Raw genomic sequence first — 20,298 nt, 5'->3', positions numbered from 1 at the left:
TAGTATATTCTTATAAGTGCAATAATTTGAGCTTAAAATGCATTTTTCTCAAAATTTATCATGGCTCAAGATCGAGCTGGGTTATTGAAGTTTTGTTCTACGTCCAAATCTTCAATTTAAAACATAAAATGCTTCATTTGCAGAACTGATTCAAATGCACTGAAAAATGAAAGATAAATTCAAATAGAACTATATATAATAAATAGAACTAAACATTTAATCCTACTCTTTTTTTTTTCTTTTTCTTTTTTGTCTTTTCCGAAGTACAGGGATACATTGCCATACGTGAAATGTGTGGTCGACTTCGGATCCAGATGTCCAAATTATATGGATAACATTTATTACCAGACTTTCAAAGATCAGTATTCTACATGTCTTCTAATTTGTGACAAGAATAATGGCTTCAGAAGATGTAAGTTGGATTCCCTTTTTCATTACATTGCAGAGGTAATTTGTTTTAAATTCATATTTTTGCTTTTAATGTGTGTGTTTCTGCATTTTCTGTAAGGAAGAGCTTTTCGACGAAACATTTCTGAAGCTGAAAAAACATGCCTTTCAGCTTAAGATATGTCATGTGAAGAGGAAAATATTATTAACTAATATGGTAAACAATTTTTAACGTTAATGAAACCAAAAATTAATTTACAAAACATTTAAACATACACACGAAAATTAAAGTAAACGGAATTTTAGGCATGGTATTACAAACTCACAGTACAGATGATGGCAAAAATGCATTTTACAATTTCTTTGAATCATCCATGTACACTTTTAGATGTGCATTCAGTATGACTGTGTATTTGTTTGATTAAATATGATATTAAGATTTTTGTCGTAATTAAAAAATGATGTTTATTGATTCAAAAGCTTGTATATTTTCTTAAAAACTACTGTTAAATATGTTGTAGAGACATTAGGTTAATTGGAAGCAGCAAGATGAGAAATGGTTTGGTTTATTTAATTACGGCAAAGCACACTAAGGCTGTCTGCCTAAGGGGAGGGAGGCCTTCATGGAGGACTCTCTAAGGAAAACTGGCTCGTATACACGTTACACATGGGGAAAACCACGAAAATGCCCATGCAGCCAGCTCGTTCGCGGGATTCGAACCTCGGACCGAACTACCAGTGTTCAGCAATTTTACTGCTCAGCCGCTGGTGGGCTCCAAGATGAAAAATGAGCCTTCGCCGGGAATCGAACCACGGACCTCTGGAATACCGGCCCAGCATGCAGAACCACTACACTACGAAGGCACGCTAGGAAGGCGGGAGAAATACCATATAAAGTAATGAACTTGTTTCTGACTATAGCTATGTCAAAATTATTGTTTAGCCTTTCTACTTTGTCGTGCAGTTTATAAGATATTTTCTCCCTCCTTTCTGCATTCCTTCGTGGTGTAATTGAAAGCCTATTCTGCGCATATTCGAGAGGCCCAGATTGCGCATTTTTGACGTCTCCAGCATCAAAAATCCTAATGACTCAATGTAAATATGTCTGTTGGTTGAGAATTTGTAAGTAGTCTAATAGCTGTGCAGTGTAACAGATTTAATGAGAATCTCGAAGCATTTAAAATATATTCTCAACTGGGTGATAAACACCATCAACTGGATTAACCGAATAATTGATTAACTGGAAACAGATTAACTAAGCTGTAAATTATTCAGACCTTACATATGAGTTTGTTTGTTGCCAAAATATGGAAATATTAATATCGTAAATCATCAAAACAGAGGAAAGTTCTAGTAAAACTAGAAGAAGGAAAAAAGTGCGATAACAGTAAGGACAGAAAATGATGTTATAATATTTAGGGACTATTTCTGCCCTCTATAATCTATAATTTAAAGTTACATAATATTGAATACATAAACATTGCTAAATCATTCGTTAAATATTAATCGCGAAATCACAAAAATGAGTTGAGTGTGCCTCTATTAACACTAGATTGCCTAAGTAAGTCATTTTGACTGCTTTTCAATTTCAATTAGAAAAACAATTATGTATATAATGACACAGCTACTTATAATTTTGTGACTTTTTGTATAACATATGAACATATAACTTTTTTATTCTTAATACTTGCTAATAAGTAAATAATATAAAAAATATTAAAAATTAATTTTAAACAAATTTTTTACACATTAGTTATTTTTTCACAATGCAGCTATTTTGACTGCTTTTTGGGGCAATATAGGTATATACTAAGTTTCAGTCTTTCTAGTGTTAAACATCTGTTTCCCATTGACTCCTAAGAAAACACAAAAATAAAATAAAGAAAAACTTTTTTTTCTTCTGTTTTGAATGCTGATTTCATTAACATAACCACATTAACTTATTATCCAAACTGGTCTGCTTAAATATGTGAGCAATTTTTTAATAGTATTTAAATTGTTTTAATATGGGTAATACGTTTTATATTTTTATTAATTACTTACTTATATTTTACCACTGTCGGATTAAACGTGATTCTGGTTTAATTATGGACGTCATCCTCGGTATCACACTACTTAATGGACAGTCTGCTGTATCACCCATTACTTAATGGATAGTAGCTAACATGGGTACAATTCCTATTTGTAATATTCTAAACCTCGAGCCACCTACAAAATGGTAAATGCAGTTCGTCTCATACATACAATTTTTCTGTAAAAAGGGAAATTATCTGTCGTTTTTTCCGTTGAATTTACTATAAAGTAACTCAAAGTAAATGCAGCAAACGTAAAATCAACAAAAAGCTTATTTGTCTTTTATATGGAAGTTATATTATTAAAACATTTGTAGAGGCATTAGGTTATTTCAAAGCAGGAGAGAATAAAAATGCCCTCGCCGAAACTCGAATCACGGACCTTTCGAATACGCGCCGAGAGTGCTGACCACTATACTACGAAGGCATTCTAAGAAGACGCGAGAAATACCTTATGTACCCCCCTTTAAAGGGCGACTAGGGATTAGGGGACCCAACCGCCAAATCCTGGTGGCGGAGAATCATCGTCCACCACTTTTTTTAGTTCGGGCGCCACTGTAGAGACATCAGGTTATTCCAAAGCAGGCGAGATGAAACATGATCAATGCTCTTGCAGAGACTCGAACCACAAACCTCTCGAATGAACATTTGTATATGGTGGGCGTTTTTTGCGCACGATACAAGAAGTTTTTGAAACGTTGTTCGAACTAATTACAAGACTTTTTGATCGATAAGATGAATTTACCGAGCTTGCAAATTTGGTTACAGCTTTAAACGTTATATTTAGCAATAAGCTTTCTATATCTGACTTCATTTTCCAATAAATTTCACATATGAGTCAAATTCTAGAATCTTATTCGTCATGAAAGTCATTTCAAATTGTTTTCTAGACCCTCTATCAAGTTTCTTAATGATAACATTTATTAAGGACATATTCGAGAGTATATCACAATCAAAATCTACTAATTTCAATGCCTGTATATTCTTTTTACAGGATCTAGCATTTTTTGAAATTTTTTAGCAGGCTTTTGATAAAGTTTGGGATAGTTTATAATATTCTGATGATGTGAGTCTACGATTATTTGTTTGTTCTCGCAACGGTCTTTTAATGCTTTAAATAATGACTTACACTTGTCTTCCGAGGTTTGAATTACCTTTTCTGGCCTCGGAGCACAGCGACTACCCGACATTGAAAATGCAACACCTTGAAGGAGTGGCCAGAAAGTGATGAAACTCGGCAAACAGAGAGAGGCAGCAACGAATAATACGTAATCTTTATTTCAAAATGAAATGGATTATACAGAGTGAGAACTGCGTCGGCTGAGTAGGTTGTAGAATCTGAGTCCTGACCTACTGAGCTGAGTAGGTTGCTGTTGGAAGCCGATACACGAAGCAACATGTCTAGATAAAGAGTCAATTAGACTACGGATGGTGTTCTGAGGAATAATTCTCCATTCCCTGTCAGCCAATTGTTACAATTGTTACAATTGTATTGTCAGCCAATTGTTACAATTGTAACAGCCAATTGTTACAATTCTTCTTCTGAACACAGCAGTAGCAGGTTCTGCAAATGGCGTCCAATCACATCACCAATGCGTTCGATTAGTGAGAGATAAGGAGAGAACAGTGACCAGAGAAGCATCTGTACACCTTGGTGAGCACGTTTGCTGATGCGAGCAGTGTGTGATCGGTCGTTATTCTGCTGATAAAGAACGCTGGGCACTTCTTGAAGATAGGGAGTGTCACCGGCCACAGCACATCACCCAAGTATCGTTGGGCCATTATAGTGCCCTGAATACGAAATAGAGATGACCTGGAATCGTTCCACCCTCGTTGTCGCGAGGTGGAGCGTTCCACAGTTGCTACCGTATTAGACATGTCTCCACATCGACGCCACAATCGTACGCGGTGACTATCATTGGAGAAACAGAAGCCTGACTCATCTGGGAATACGACCTTGTGCCGTTCCGTCGTTCACATCGCTTGAGCTCAGCACCATTGTAGACACTGCCGTCTATGATGTGGGGGTGAATGGAAGTCTTAACGGACGGGATGAGTACATTGCACTAGCCACCAATCGATGGCAAATAGTTCTGGACGGATATGGGAACATAACATATAGGGTGTCTTAAACATGCTGCAAAATGGAGATAGAAATGGCTTACGGGTGCGCCACCTCTTGTCGGCGGATGCGTTCATCCACGCGTGGTGACGTCACTCTGGCTGCCCCGTCACCCCTCGAACTTACCACACTTCTTTATTACAACCATCCTCGCAGCAGCCGGTGCACTGTGGATGCGTCCAGGTGTGTGCGTCAACTGATATTTCTAGTATGGACCAACCTGTCCTTTCCGTCCGATCACCATGCCTCTCGAAAAATCGTCTGCCTGCGTTAACTGCCTCCGTTGACGACGGCCTGACATTATCTGCTATTATACGCGTCCTCTGAGACAATAAGTTTTATAAGATGATTTCTTTAGTAAAAATAACGGCACGAAAATTTAACATCCTGCAGGTTCCCTTCCCTTATATTTTCTTCAACGTGCTCTGGAGAGCTGCGCATTTCACATCATTCGCATAACCCAGGGACGTGCTCCTATCCCGAAATTAGCATAAGTTTTGGGCCAGTCCTCCTTGGTGTTGCATTTTTAATGTAGGGTAGCGCAAAAATATTTTTGAGAGTCTGTTAATAAAGATTTTTAGATATTAGATTATTAAATGCAATTTTGAAACTACTCCACTCCTCGACCAAAGCAGAGAATTTCGGTAAGGAAATTTGGAGAAGAATAATAATAGAAGTTTTCTAATTCGTAGCACAAGAATCATCAAATAGGAAATGATCTAGTAAAGCTTTTCAGGCGGAAATTTAAAGGAACATATGGCTCTTTAATTTACTAGTTCAATAATCGTACTTCACTCATTTTTTAGCTATATAGTCGGCGTATACGAAATACTGATAAATCATATAAAAGAAAGTAAATAAATGAGCATTTACACTTTTTTATTGTCTTATTTGCAAACAAATTCATTAAACTTGGGCCAATCATTCCGGTAACTGAAAATCTTTAAGTCTAAAAATAGTCTCGCATCCCAGAGTCTTTGATGTTTTTGAGTATGATGGTGTGATCACGTTATTTTTGAAAATGTTTCGCGGCTTTCTCTTCTATTGTCGTTAAATCAATGTCGTTACTGGTACTGGTTTAATCATTTTCTCAAAATGCAAGTGAAAAACAGATAAATAACAGTTGATTAGTACCCCTCTTCACAGAAACGAAACTGGATTATCGGGAATTAATGGGAATTACATGAAACCAAATCGAATATTTTATGTGTGTGTTTGCGACATCAACTTATGCATTATTGGTATCGTATTGTCGTATTGTATGGCGACACGTTTTGCGAGCCTAAATGGTTGATGGAAAAATAATATATTGTAGTCATGATGTAGATGAGTTGTGATGAGATGAACGCTAATCTATTTTTATAAACAATTGTTTACAATATAAAACAAGACATTCTTAACATAAGACAAGTGCTAGCAAGATAAGGCACAGTTGCGCCAACGGCTTAGTTGACTGACCTAGTAGGAGAGAAGGAGAGAGTTGAAGAAATGTTTGCAGCGCCACGTTTTCTGAACTAAAATGGTTCACTACAAATTGGTAAGCAGCGAAAATAAATTTTAACTAGGAATATGCGAAATGCATCACTTTTTATATCATAATTTAGTAAGCAAGAATATACTAAAGCAACTTATATAAATATTTCAGGTTAATGCTCTGCGAATTCAGAAGACTGTCGTTAATATAACAAGCTATACAGTAGTTAATTTTCTGAAAATTAACTGGGTGATAAGATTAGAAATTTTCCAAGAAAACGAAATTTTCTTATTTGATCGGATATGTCTGTTCTATAAGTGAATTAGTCCACTCTTAGGCAAATATGTGCTATAAATCTCATGCTATGCAAATGACCCCCCAAAAAAAGTGTTTGAACATAAAAATACATGATTCAAGCGAAAACGAACAAATGTTAAATTAAGAAAATGACAAATTTATGGAAAGTCCCTTATAAGTTATGTTTTCTCTCTTCCCAGCATGCCTTTGTGGTGTAACGGTAGCACACTAGGCACGTATTCGAGAGGTCCAGGTTCGAGTCGGTGGCAGCCATTGCTCCTTTTTCACGTCTCCTGCATCAAAACCTTTAATGACTCCACCCTCCTTATCATCTATAGAAACTAAGGATACTTAATTTCTAAAACATAACTGCAGTAACCCTGATAATATCATTGATAAATTTCTGAGTTGGCATCACTAAGAGGTTTTATGTAAATTTCCCAACATACTTGCCTATTAAATCGAATAGTTACGGGTTTTCATTTCAGAATTCCGTTTAATGTTTGTCTTGAACATTTTAAAGTTTTCTGTAAGTTTCCTTAAATATGGGTGAAAATTCTGCTTGTTATAAACAAAAACATTGGACGGTTTAAAAGGAAACTTCATATTTTCGTTAATGTGTATTTTTACGAAAATGTGTACAAACGTATCAAACAATATGTAACATATTTAATGTAAGTTACAGATTGCAGAGTTTTGTGATGCTCAGCGATCAAAAGTAATTTTTCTTAAAAATTTTTTTGTGTGTTCTGTAACTGCACTTCTGACTGAAATTTCCATCAAAAGAGCGAATACAGACATATTACTACTATGGCGGCAATTACACAACAGTTCGTCAGGCACTTCTCTAGAAATTTCAAGAAGTGTCTAAAATCCAAAATATCCGGTGACTTTTCCTGAATACGATGTATTAATATATCCAGTATGTGCATGTGCGTATTTGTATGTGGACATTATTCTAATTTGCTAACTTATATTTCAGCGTTCTTAGAAAGTGCCAGGTGTCTAAATGAGCAGAATGAACATCGGGGTGACAAATGCGGAGACATACCTCGCTTTCCTGGATCCTTAAAAGATTTTACCCAGGAATTCTGTTTGTACGTATGATTCAGTAATTTAAATAATTACATTTATAAAAATATTGCATATTCGTGTCGCTGGAAATGTGCTTGCAAACACAGGGACAAGGCGTATAAAGGAAAAGAAATATATTTTAATAAATCGAATAATACTGATTGTAAGAATATACAGTATATTTATGATACGCCTAGTATTTAAATGCAATTGGATTTATGAGGATCTAATCCAATTTATGTGTCTTATCAGCGCTACGGCGCTTTCTATTGGTGAAATTGAAATTACCATCAAGTGCTTTAGTAGTGATACACACATAAAAGTGAAACCTGTATTGCAGGCCTTTTAAATGCCGAATAATATGTCTTATTTGCAATAACGCGAACAAATCCATCGATATCATAACAGACCCCAGTAATCCATTTAAGGAGTTCGGTCAAAAACGAAATCATTTTCTCTAAGCAGTAAATAATGTGCCGATGTCAATGAGCTTTGGGGTTTGCCCTTTCAAGCTATGTCCAATGGAAAGGTTTGATGACACTTATTTCAGAAGCCATGGCTAATGTTTTAGATAAATTTCTGTCTGACGTTTCTTGCTTGGAAAATAGTAAGCAAATAGAGAACACCTTTGCATATTATTAAATTATAAGCTGAAATGATACTCGACGAGTTAAAACAAGACATGGAATGAATTTTAAATGTCCTCAAATCGGAACTCAGATCCTAAACGCTTACAAATTATTCGTGTAAAATCGAGGCGAAAAAGAAAAAATGAAAATTATTCAATATTTAAAGATTTAAACGAAATTTAAATTTTGCGTTTTTTGAAAAAAGATTCAGAATTTTTTAAAACTACCTTTATTATTTCGTTATTGTTATTCAAAAGTCATAATAGGATAATAGGATGAACTGAGAAAAAAGTGAAAACTCTGGCGACAATTTATTGAAAAATAGATAGGATATTTTTTTAAATAAAGTTCACACATGAAATTATATAAATTTATTTTCTGGATACAACTGAACAACAAATGAATGAAATTTGATATTTTTTGCAATTTTCTGGATTCTTTTTAAACAAATAAAAAAAAATTTATTCCACATATCTACACAAAGCTATCTTGAAATGAACTGTCTATTAACTCTAAAAATTCACAATTGCTCCTTAATTATGTATTTCATTAAGACTTCATGAAAAAATTCACTAGCTTGTTGCGTTTTGAGAAAAAATATATGTCTTCGTACCGAAAGCACTTTCATTTGATTTCCATAGGAAGCAATTTTCAAAAGCTTCATAAAACACTTTTTTTTATGTTTTTCATTTAAAAAAATTCTCTAATATTACAATAATTAATAAAATACTAAAATTCTCTAATATTTCTTCACCAATATAATGAAGTCTTATATCTACTTTCGTTTCCGGCGATTTAGTATTACCACCTGATGCTACATATAAATCTCAAATTTTTTGTTTACGTTATTCTTCGATTATAACTTATTCAAAACGTAAAGCGTTTTGGTGGCTTTAACCCATCCTTGTTTAATTTAAAACTTTACATAAACTCTTATTCTCTCCATGACCGTTTTAAAGATAATGGCCACCACTAAAGTCAGAAGTGGTGGTCTCTTTATTCTGGAGACACCTACATGATGAGCTACCGTTGCCTACTACGAATGGACTGACAAATTACATCCATGCCTTCTCTGGGATTCGAAATCGGACCCTTCAGTACGACAGTCAAAGTCACTAACCACTTTGTTTTCGGGGCGGCTAATTTACATAATCTAAATTAAGTACTTATTTGCCACTTCACTTGAAAATAAACGTTGCACTTAACAGACTCGAAGAATTTAAATTTCGATCTACGTAACGTAAACACTTCCTTTCACATATCAGCATATTCCCGATATCTGCAAAGCTATTTAGTACCTGCACCATGTTATATATTTAAGAATAATTAATAAATGGAAATAATATCATATGAATTAAATATTTTTTATTCTCTTGTATCGATTACTATTCTATACTACGGATAAAGTTACGCCTAAAAATATACTCATATTTTTTTTTTCAAATACAAAAAAGTATTTAAATGATAAAACAAAACAATTGTATAAAAGAAAGAAAGAAACAATTTTCTGAAATTCATTCAATTTCCAAACTGAAATTTGAACAAGAACCTATAATTAACATTTAGAACTATAAACGAAGATATTAAATGAGAAAACAAAACAAAAGTTGAGCGGTTGTATTTCTGTAATGACACAAGACCAGTAACAGCAATGCTGTTGGAGTAAAAATAAAAACAAATACTTCCCTTTAAATTAAAAAAAAAAAAATGGACAAAAGTTTTAAATTTTAAATTTCAAATACTGGCAGATTATAAAATAAATGGCCAAAAATATTTTTAGCCATATGTAATTCAGACACGTCGCTCTGTTGATGATGTTTTCAACTACCCCTTCGAAAAGACCAATTAATTATAACGATAGTTATATTTCTGAATCCTCTGTAGTAGTGGAATATAACGATAGTTATATTCCACTACTTAGTTATATTTCTGAATTACTTTGCTATTATTTCATAATCGTTTTCCAAGTTTTTGCTTCAAATTGTTTTTATATAATTTGCGGTTTTCGTTTGTTAATTGATATTAAATACATGCATTTTATCACTTTCGTAATTAAGTAATTTCCCAGCATATATATATATGTAACATATATCGAAGTACGACGGCTCCTTTAAGAAATAAGTGGAGACCTGAAAATTAACGATTCTAGATTTTATGCTCTCCTCCTTAATTCATCCATTCTCCCAAATTCGATATCTTTCCATGTTACATAACGCTTCTTGAAAAAAGTAACTAAAAATTAACCAATCACAGCTTCGAATACTTTCTGCAGCTACTAGGTATAAATACTCTTTGCAAAACATCTACGTCATTCTTTTTCCTAGCTTCTACCCTTCAAACAACTCTGCGCCGCTTACGCTTGTCTTGTCCAAAATGCTTACGTCGTACTTTTAAAACTCGTGTACATGAAAATTATTACGTTCTCATTATGACTGAAAAATATCTTGTCTGCAAAAGGATAATTTTTTGATACGTGCAAAAATGAAGATTGGTGATTTGTCGAACTCCAGTTTTGTTATCTTCATCAAAAATTATATGTGGACGATATCGAGAGCTTCATGACGAATATCAAGAGCTTTTAAAAAGTACCGGATTCCTCCTAAGTATAGAAAATATTATATATATATGTGTGTGTATGTGTGTCATAAGATGATTTTGAGTAAGCTGCAACAGACAGATAATGATTCTCTGCGTTATATCCTAAGACTTCACTGCGTAGTTTGAAAGACACTCGATACACGGACTTATAGACAGACGTGACCGAATTAAGTATAAAACCTTTATTTATGGATACGAACTAATTATCAAAAACATATTCTTCATCACACATCATCATGGGCTTAATACGCATCCCACAATTTTATATAGAGTACCACATTTTAGATAATGGCTTGTTTAGTAGCAAACGAAGAGAAATAGCATCTTGACTGCGTTTTAAATCATATATTTTCACGTAAAAACTACCGTGATATTCTTATTGAAATTATTGTTTTTTGTTGTCTTTCATTTATAATTCTTTATATTACACAAAACTCGAACACTACACTGCTTCTTCATATGCAAACATATCCATCTAACAGGCATACTCACTTTAGCTGACCGATGTGTTAATTAGCCAGGCGTTAAGGAATGCTCCAGCAGTCACTTATAAAGGTCTACGTTCTTTACGTAAGTGGCCTCTTTGAACTGCGTTAAAACATTCCATGATATATGAAAAATAATGCCACATTACAATCTATAAAGGAATTAAAATAATAATTCTGTATGAAAAAAAATTACATCGATCCCTCAAGGCAAGCTGAAAATGACATCAAACATTGCAAATTTTGAAATTAATATTCCGGTTACCTATTATCGTACGGGAGGTAAACTTTTTATAATTTTATTTTTTCATAACGAGTACAAAATTTTACTAAATATAAGGACACGAAGCGAGAGACCGCATTAAAAGTTAGATTTCACTATTTGTCAAAAATAAGTTTTTTTTAATTTTAAATTGCCAAAATATGAATATTTTCGTCTGGGTCTAGTGTTAAATGTCTATGAATGTGGATGTAATATGCAAACGAAAATTCGTCGAATTTTCTGCTATTAAACTGACCTTTGAGATCAGGCTCCGTAAGGCTTTAATAAAGAATTTGTTTAGCATAGAAACACTACATTCAAAATTCTCAAATAAAATTCTCAAAATAAGATTCTCAAATAAAGATGGTTTAATTTATAGCATGTAAAAGCTACCAAGCAAGTGGAGAGAATACCGCATAATACGTAAAGAATATTTTTTTGGGACAAAAATAAACTGAAATTAAGTACTACTGCCACACACAAATTATATTGCTAAAATATCGTTTTTAATTACCTAAAGCTAACGCGCTTATAGTAAACTAAAAAAGTGCTAGAGTGGCATACGATAACATACTCCCATCTTTTTATCGTACTACATTATAATTAGAACACTGCACATTGTTTTAACATCATGTTAAATACAAATGCATATATGGCAACATACTATATTAAAAAATCTGATGTGGATATCGTTTGACGTCCTTCACTGCTTATTAAATTATATACATTTTTTTGCTGCACTTCATTTAAATTTATTTCCTCCAATTATTCTAACTTAGGTAATCGATCCCTCAAGGCAAGCTGACAATGACATCAAAAACTGAAAATTTTGAAATTAAATATCTCTGTCAATTTTTTCCCTCCGGAATAAAACTTTTTTTTTAAATTTTTCATAACGAGTATAAAATTCCCAAATGTACGTTTTGGAACCGGAAAACTGCATTTAAAGTCAGATTTCGTTTTTTGACCAAAATTAATGTTTTCTAAATGTGGTATTGTCAAACCATAAATATTTTCACTGTAACAGGAACTATATGTCAATAGCCAGCTATTGCGAAAATAAAGGCCTTATAAGGACTTTTAAGCCGGGTAACGGGGAACAAATGTGTCAAATGTGTATACGACGTTTGGTACTGCCGATGGCAAGACAAAAGGGAGGTGTACCACTGGATATTTAGGTTTCATATACAAAATTTCAACATTCTACAGTAAAACATTTTTGAATTACGTGAGATATTATTTGAATTTCAAGAAAAAAAATCCCTTTTGAATCCATTTTAAATCCGTTTTATGACCCGTTTTGGAAAAAAGAGCCCTTTATTCTGTCCGTAAGTACAGACGTCACTCAAAAAATAAAATGGATTCGGGAATGGTTAAAATGGGTATTTCAGTTTAAATATGATACCCGTAATTCTTCGCGATTATAATACTTTCTTTACTTTGTACAACGATGTGAGAAGGAAAAAATTCTCGAAGGTAGACAGCAGATAGCCTGTCGACAATCTACAACATAGTTGTTATCATCCGTTGGAACGGAGCATGTTTCTGTATTGAGCAACACTTATTCGTTACTGCTCCCGTTACCACTAGAGCAGTTAACCTGCACTACTAATACATAACAACCTGTGAACGTGAACAATGAAAACAGCATGCACAATTTTTCTTTGTAATAGATGACGCCGTTTTTAAACATTTTGTAATTTTGTTGTTGAAATTTATGTAGCGTGAGTGCGAAGAAAGTGTATTTTATAATAAAATTAAAAGGACAAAAGTGTGTTACCAGGAGTGAGTCCAAGAACAGACAGATATACTGCGATCTTAACGAGAGCATCGGGTGTTTTTAAACCTTAACAAAGCCTTTGATGTGAGTCTTTTCACATTTTTTCTTTGATAATAAAACTTTTTTTTAATTTAGCAGGCGAATTTATAAGCTTGTTATGAAAACACTGCTTTGTCAGAGAAAAGAAATGTAGCAAAATGAATATTAGATAAAAAAAATTAATCTTATCATTATTGGTTTTTATAACATTGACTGACAAAAGAATGCATATATTTTAACGTTTTATATTAGAAAAGTCAGTCAGAATGTCAAGAAAAGAAATAATATACTTTCTCAAACTCACTATTATTTTCAATCTCTTCGGTATCTAGTGTATCGTATGATTTTAATGGAGTCATTTATTCCATTAATTTATTATTTATATATTCATTTAGTATTTATATATTCATGGATAGGGAATCCATCACGCTTACAAAATCACTCTTTTATGTCTCCTCAGTCACATATTTTGGTGTCTCGTTAATTGCACTAGGAAATAAACAAATATTAACCTAAGGTATGGAATATTGAGCAATATTTCAGCAAAGGAGTGAAATGCCTGATTTTCCGAAGCAGATACTGTTGCAACGGTAATAATGTTCGGTGCTGCCATCTATCGCTTGTTATAGCAACTGATAGCAAACATATCAGTTACTGTACACTTCTTTTTTTATAATAATCAAACGGAACAGAAATACGTTAGTGTAATTTAAAATTAAGACAAAAAAATAAACTTTATTTTATATAGATTTTGAATAAATTTTGTATCAGTTTCAAGGACCATGAAGCACAAATTTCTCTTCTTCAGATGCAAAAAATACTTAGGGCAAAAATTTTGGTCATAACAGCCCAAAATATTTCTCTTTCAATTTTTAATTTCTAAATTAAGATAAACTTTACATGTTATCAAAAAATAAACAAATAACTAAATTTAATTATTTCCAGGGTTGATCCTTCACTTGCTGCATGAGCAATGAGCATATGTGCCCAGAAAGGTCTTTTACGGCTTTTATTTTCGCGACCAAGGACAGTACGCACATACTTCCATTTCCAAAAATTTGTATTTTAGTATTGTCTGTATATTTGTATCCAGTTCCATAAAACTCTATTGTAGTCTTGTAAACATATTCTTCCAATTACAAAATATTCTTATTATGCTGGATTTAAATTTTTAAAAAATTTTAAATTTTGTAAAAATTTGTAAAAATTTTGTAAAAATTATAAAATTCAACTTTTGTACACTTCCCAGTGCCTATAGTTATATATAATTAAAACTCATGCTCATTATAAAAATAAGGCACAAATATTTGCCTTTGCTGTGACAAAATTTCTAACTTAATTTTAGATCATGTTCATAACTATTATTCAAACTGAAAAGTGAAATGTTTGCAAATGTACGGAACAAAAAATTACATTCTAACAGTTTAGCGCTGAGCATTCCTGTTCGCAGTGTCCTGAAAAATTTTGATCACTATATCATTTTTCCAGAAGAATACCTAACTCCCTACTACAGAACACTCGTGCTCTAGAAATTTAACAGCACTCCTATTAACACTCATGTTCCACAAGCGTTACAGCCTAACATCATTTGTGCTTTAACGTCTACACATTTACAGCACAAAATTACAATTCTCGTGAATTAGTGTGACAGTGCAGTTATTATTAGAATTAGTGTGACAGTGCAGTGTGACAGTCTCGTGAACAGTGCAGTTTCCATACTCGTAACAGTGACAAAGAAATACCAAATTCGTAACATTATTCATATAAATTATAAATGAAAAGCATTTTTAATTTAATTAATTTTATATGATTATTAGATAACGATTCTTAGGTAACAAATCTTCATGGGAATATTTATAAAATATTTTTAGTGTGAAAATTATTTCGGAGTTCCAAGCACGGTAGAGTTATCAGTGAAGAATGCTACACTATATTACCCAAAATTTATTATTTTAAGACACTTACGTAAAATGAAATCAACGTCGAGATGTTTTACTTTATTTTTAAGCGATCCTTTATGATAAGTTGAAGAAGATGGTAAAATCCTGAAATTTTAAATGAAATATTTGATCAAATTTTGTTGTACAGGATTCAAACATTTTGTGTTTCATTTTCTGCAATGAATATGAACTTTATTAAATATAATTATATGGACTGAACATACGAAATTTATAAATTTTACGAATTTTATAAAATTTGTGTTTTAAATTTTTAACATCATAAAAATGCCAGATAATAAATTTTATGGATACAGTATACATGAATTGATGATAAACTTTCGATCATGCTCCTATCAAATTTTAATTGATTCTGTACCATTCAAAACTAAATATATTATTGAATTTGTGTAATTTATGGTTTCAAATTTAATGTTTTCTAGCACAACAATTTGTCGATAACTTTCAATTAATTATTCGTTACAATCGTTTTAAAGCAGTTCATGAAGGCTGCTTTAAAAATTAAATTTAAAATTTTAATAACTTCCTCTTAAATTACTAAGACAATGAGGTTTGTTCCTCAAAATACACCCTTTTAATTTGAATTAAATCAATAAGTTAAAATTTGCTGTTTATTAAGATCAAATTTTGAGTGCTTTTATTTCATCAGTTTCAAGAATATATAAACAAATCATTTTAAGTGGGTTCAAATTAATTATAAGTAAAACTGAAGCATTCCATTGCTTAAAATTAACCATTATGAAAAAATGCATAGTAAATAATTTTCTGATGCTATATCTGAAAGCTTTCTTGTGTTTCTAGGACTGTTAAAGATTATATACAATGTAGTATTGAAGAAATCGAGGAGAAATGCGGAAGCGAAGTTCTGATGGTAGCCAAGGAAATAATATCATTTAATTTCAGTAGTTTGAAACACGGTTGTAATAAACTCCAACTCTGAAACATAAAAATATTCAGAAGCATGCCAGCTGATCTTTATAAATAACGTGAAACTCGTTAATCCTCAATTAATGTGTAAAATATTCTTCAAATTGTTTTCTTTTGATAAATAAAAAAATTCCGTTTCTGAGAATATTTTATTGACACTTTACATACATAGGCTTGGAATTATCCGATCCCATGACATTAGTAGCCTTATCACCGATTGTAATACTCCCCCCTAACTTGTTCCATCAAGATGACCCCATTACGAGCATCACCAAAACAGAAAACCCACTACCGAGTTAAGCTTAACGAGTAGATGTTAAGATTTACCACCAAGTAACTGCTCTTGCCCCCTGTGATACATTCGTCGTGAGATTTAGATATATTTAACATAGACTTGACCTGATGAGGGCATTTACATAAGCATAAGTAGTCGCTATCGGACAAATACTTTATTATAACACGAGCAAAATAAATAGGTATAATTTACATAAAGTTAGTTTGGTTTATTTAATTACGGCAAAGCACACTACGGCTATCTGCCTAAGGAGGAGGGATGCCTTGATGTGAAAGACTTTCTAAGGGAAACTGGCTGGTACACACGTTACACATGGGGAAAACCACGAAAGCGCCCATGCAGCCAGCCCGTTCGCGGGATTCGAACCTCGGACCGAACTCCCAGTGTTCAGCGACTTTACAGCTCGGCCGCTGGTAGGCCGAGGGTGCCCGCAGGGTTCATGTGCGAGCCCCTTTCTCTGGAATGTGACATACAATCTTATCCTTAAGCAGCCATGGCCTGAACATACAACTGTGGTTACTTATGCCGATGATACCGCATTTATAGTGCGAGGTAGGACTCGTGATCAACTTCAAGCAAACTCACAGGAGACCTGTTCTTTGTTTCAGACTAGATGTGAAGATTTTAAATTGCAAATCTCTGAAGAGAAATCGCAAATTCTGATCATTCCTAAGAAGGGTGGTTCTATGACTCGTCAGCCGAGAATAACCATAAATGGAAAGCGTCTTCGTATTAAACGTGAACTTAAATACCTTGGAATTATTTTCGACGACAAACTCAATTGGATTCCCCATGTGTTAGATCTCAAGAAGCGTACTGCTGTGATTGCTCAACGCCTTAAACTTATGAAGGGAATCCACTGGGGCTTAAATCCACATCTTCTTAAAGTTTTATATGCAACAGTAACTGAAAAGATTGTTTCATATGGTGCTGCAATTTGGGCAGCACCAATGCAAGGACGCAAAGTCCGACATTTAAATAGTATACAGAGACCATTTCTCTTAAATATCACTCGTGCCTTCCGCACATCACCAACTAACGCCCTCGCAGTTTCAGCTGGAGTCTTGCCTTTACCTATTGTGGTTGAAAAGGACGCAGCTTATCAGTTGATTAGATAACTTGGCTGTTCAGTTCAGTTTGGAGATCACTCTTTCTCCTCCCATGATTATGAAGCAGCAATAAACAGAGAAGATCAACACCCCTCCCTCTATTGTACGGGAGATAAAGTTAATCTCAAACCGAGTCATCAAGTTTCTCATGCTGATCTGGTCTTTTATACTGATGGCTCTAAATTGGAAGATCAGGTTGGCTGTGCATATATAGCCATACTGCAAGATCAGACAACTCTTCACCAGTGGAAATGCCATCTGTCTTCTTTTAACAGCGTCTTCCAGAGTGAGGCTATTGCTATTCGACAAGCAATACAAACAATCATTAATCATCGATATTCACATTCCTATGTTCTTACCGATAGTCTCTCCACATTGTATGCCATTTTAAATCCTCTGCATTCATCCCCCATTATTGTGGACATTCAAACTAGCTTGTCTCGACATAAAAATCTACACATTTGTTTAGAATGGACAAAAGCTCATGTGGGGAACTACGGTAATGAAACTGTCGATAGGCTTGCTAAAGAAGCAGCACAGAATCACGAGATAACACAGACCTTGACGGTTTCACGCCCAGTATCTAATCTAAAGCGTCACTTACTTCTCACAGCCATCTCCTTGTGGCAAAATGCATGGAGTTCGGAGGAAACTGATCGCCGAGCATTTGCCCATGTCCCTAAAGTAGATTTAGACCGATTAATCATGCCACCACAGCTTATCTTCTACATTACGGGCCACGGGCCTTTTCCCTTATATTTCGAGAGACATGGACTCTCTTCCTCAGCACGCTGTAGTTGTGGACAACTGGGCAATCCAGAACACTATCTAATCGATTGTCCACTTACTACTGAATTCCATATTCCTTTTCCACCAACGGATAGGACTGCCTTTAGTCGTTTTTTGATTAAGCAACGGCATCAAGTCAAAAAGATAGTCCGTTTAATTGACAAACTGGTGAATCTGGGACTTGATCTTTGTGCCTTATAATATCGACATATGATTCAACTTCTTCAACTGCTTGTATATATTATAACCCATCTACTTTTATGCTCTGAAGTGTTTGTAACCATTGTAATCTATTGTAATCCATCTGTTATAAGTCGCTGTGTATAGCAGCAGTCAAATATTTGTACTCTCTCAGCATCTTTTTCTAAGTGCAACCAGGTAATATTGTCTATAACAGCTGTCCTTGTACCTATGGTACATTTAATACCAGGTGCTGTTTAGTATCTGTATATCTTGCATTTGCCTATTTACCGATGAATAATAATGTTATCTTTTGCATATGCACATTTATTATCAAGTGCTGTTAAATATCTATATATATTGAATTTGCATATTTATCTGTTGCATATGTATTGTCCTAATAGTCTCTTTGTTGTCCATAGCAGCTATCAATGTACTTATGGTACGTTTTTTACCAGGTGCTGTTAAATATCTGAATATATTAAATCTGCATATTTACCTATGAATAATAATGTTATTGTCTTTATTTTTATCTTTTGCCCATGTATTATCAAACATATAACTGTCTGTATTCCCTCATAATGCACTATGATAATATCTACATTGAACGTATTTTGCGTTTTTCACTGTATAATAGTATATAATATCTTGGCATATCTAGTTGGGCGTATTAATGGTACATTGTTTGCCAGTTGCTGTTAAACATCGGTATACCATATACTTGCATATTTGGCTATACATTATACTGTTACTGTCTTCTTTTCATCAATTGCCCATGTAATAATACATTTAATTCTCTGTGTAATAATAACACTGAATGTATTGGGGTCGCTAGAGATTTTCATTGTATAATATATCCAACCATTATCCATTGTTTTAAATATATCCATTGTATTTATACCAACATTGAATGTATTTTGTGTTTTTCACGGTATAATATATGTTCATAATTTGTGGCATACTTAAGTCTATATTTCATCTTTTGCAAATGTATAGTAACACATTTAACTGTCTGCATCAATTTATTTGCTGCATAAGGATCACAAGTGTCATGATAATTTTAAATGTATATTTGTGTTACCAACACTGAATGTATTTTATATTTCTATTGTATAGTATTGTATAGTATCTACTGTATCGTATCGTATTATGGTATTGTTTTGTATTGTATAGTATCTTATATCAGTTGGCTTTATACAGGTTAAATATGTTAATTTTTATTCATTATAATCGTTTAATTAGCTTTTGTATTGTAGTATTGTATAGTATTGTATGGTATCTTATATAAGTTATCTTTTATGCAGGTAACTGCATCAATTTATTTGCTGCATTAGGATCACTAGTATCATGACAATTTTAAATGTATTTTTGTGTCACCAACACTGAATGTATTTTGTATTTTCATCACTAGTGTCATGACAATTTTAAATGTATTTTTGTGTCACCAACACTGAATGTATTTTGTATTTTCATTGTATAGTATTGTATAGCATCTACTGTATCGTATTATATTGTGGTATTGTATAGTATTGTATAGTATCTTATATCAGTTGGCTTTTAGTACAGGTTAAATATGTTAATTTTTTTTATTGTATTGTATTGTAATATTGTATAGTATTGTATAGTATCTTATATTCGTTAACTTTTATGCAGGCTAAATATGTTATTTTTATTCCTCATAATCGTATAATTAGCCTTATTGCATGTTTTTCCCACAATACCACGTGATCAAGTGTATTGTACCGCTATTGCATTCTGTTACATTGTATTCTTTTATTTTTATTTCTTTTGGTATATCCTTTGTGTATTGCTGTAATCATT

The 20,298-nt window shown here is 33.2% G+C and overlaps 1 protein-coding gene across 2 annotated transcripts in view; it reads left to right on the top strand.

Annotated features, from left to right (window-relative positions):
• LOC118183717 (uncharacterized) overlaps positions 1–16,243 on the top strand; it is a 30,915-nt gene extending 14,672 nt beyond the window's left edge. The window contains exons 3-5 of one of the 2 annotated variants that reach the window (XM_035353309.2): positions 270–412; positions 7,335–7,449; positions 15,979–16,243. In XM_035353309.2, coding sequence (XP_035209200.1) covers positions 270–412; positions 7,335–7,449; positions 15,979–16,117 — 397 coding nt within the window. In that variant the 3' untranslated portion in view covers positions 16,118–16,243. Of the gene's footprint in view, positions 1–269; positions 413–7,334; positions 7,450–14,164; positions 14,464–15,978 lie in introns of those variants that run through there. The other variant, XM_035353310.2, reaches the window with a different exon arrangement.
• Positions 16,244–20,298: the final 4,055 nt, after the last annotated feature.

This window comes from Stegodyphus dumicola, chromosome 2, assembly GCF_044657685.1.
Source record: "Stegodyphus dumicola isolate Sdum_Otavi_A_Nest chromosome 2, ASM4465768v1".
In the NCBI taxonomy this organism is placed as follows: domain Eukaryota; kingdom Metazoa; phylum Arthropoda; class Arachnida; order Araneae; family Eresidae; genus Stegodyphus; species Stegodyphus dumicola.
Note: the sequence above shows the minus strand (reverse complement) of the source record. Positions and strands in the feature narration are given on the sequence as shown.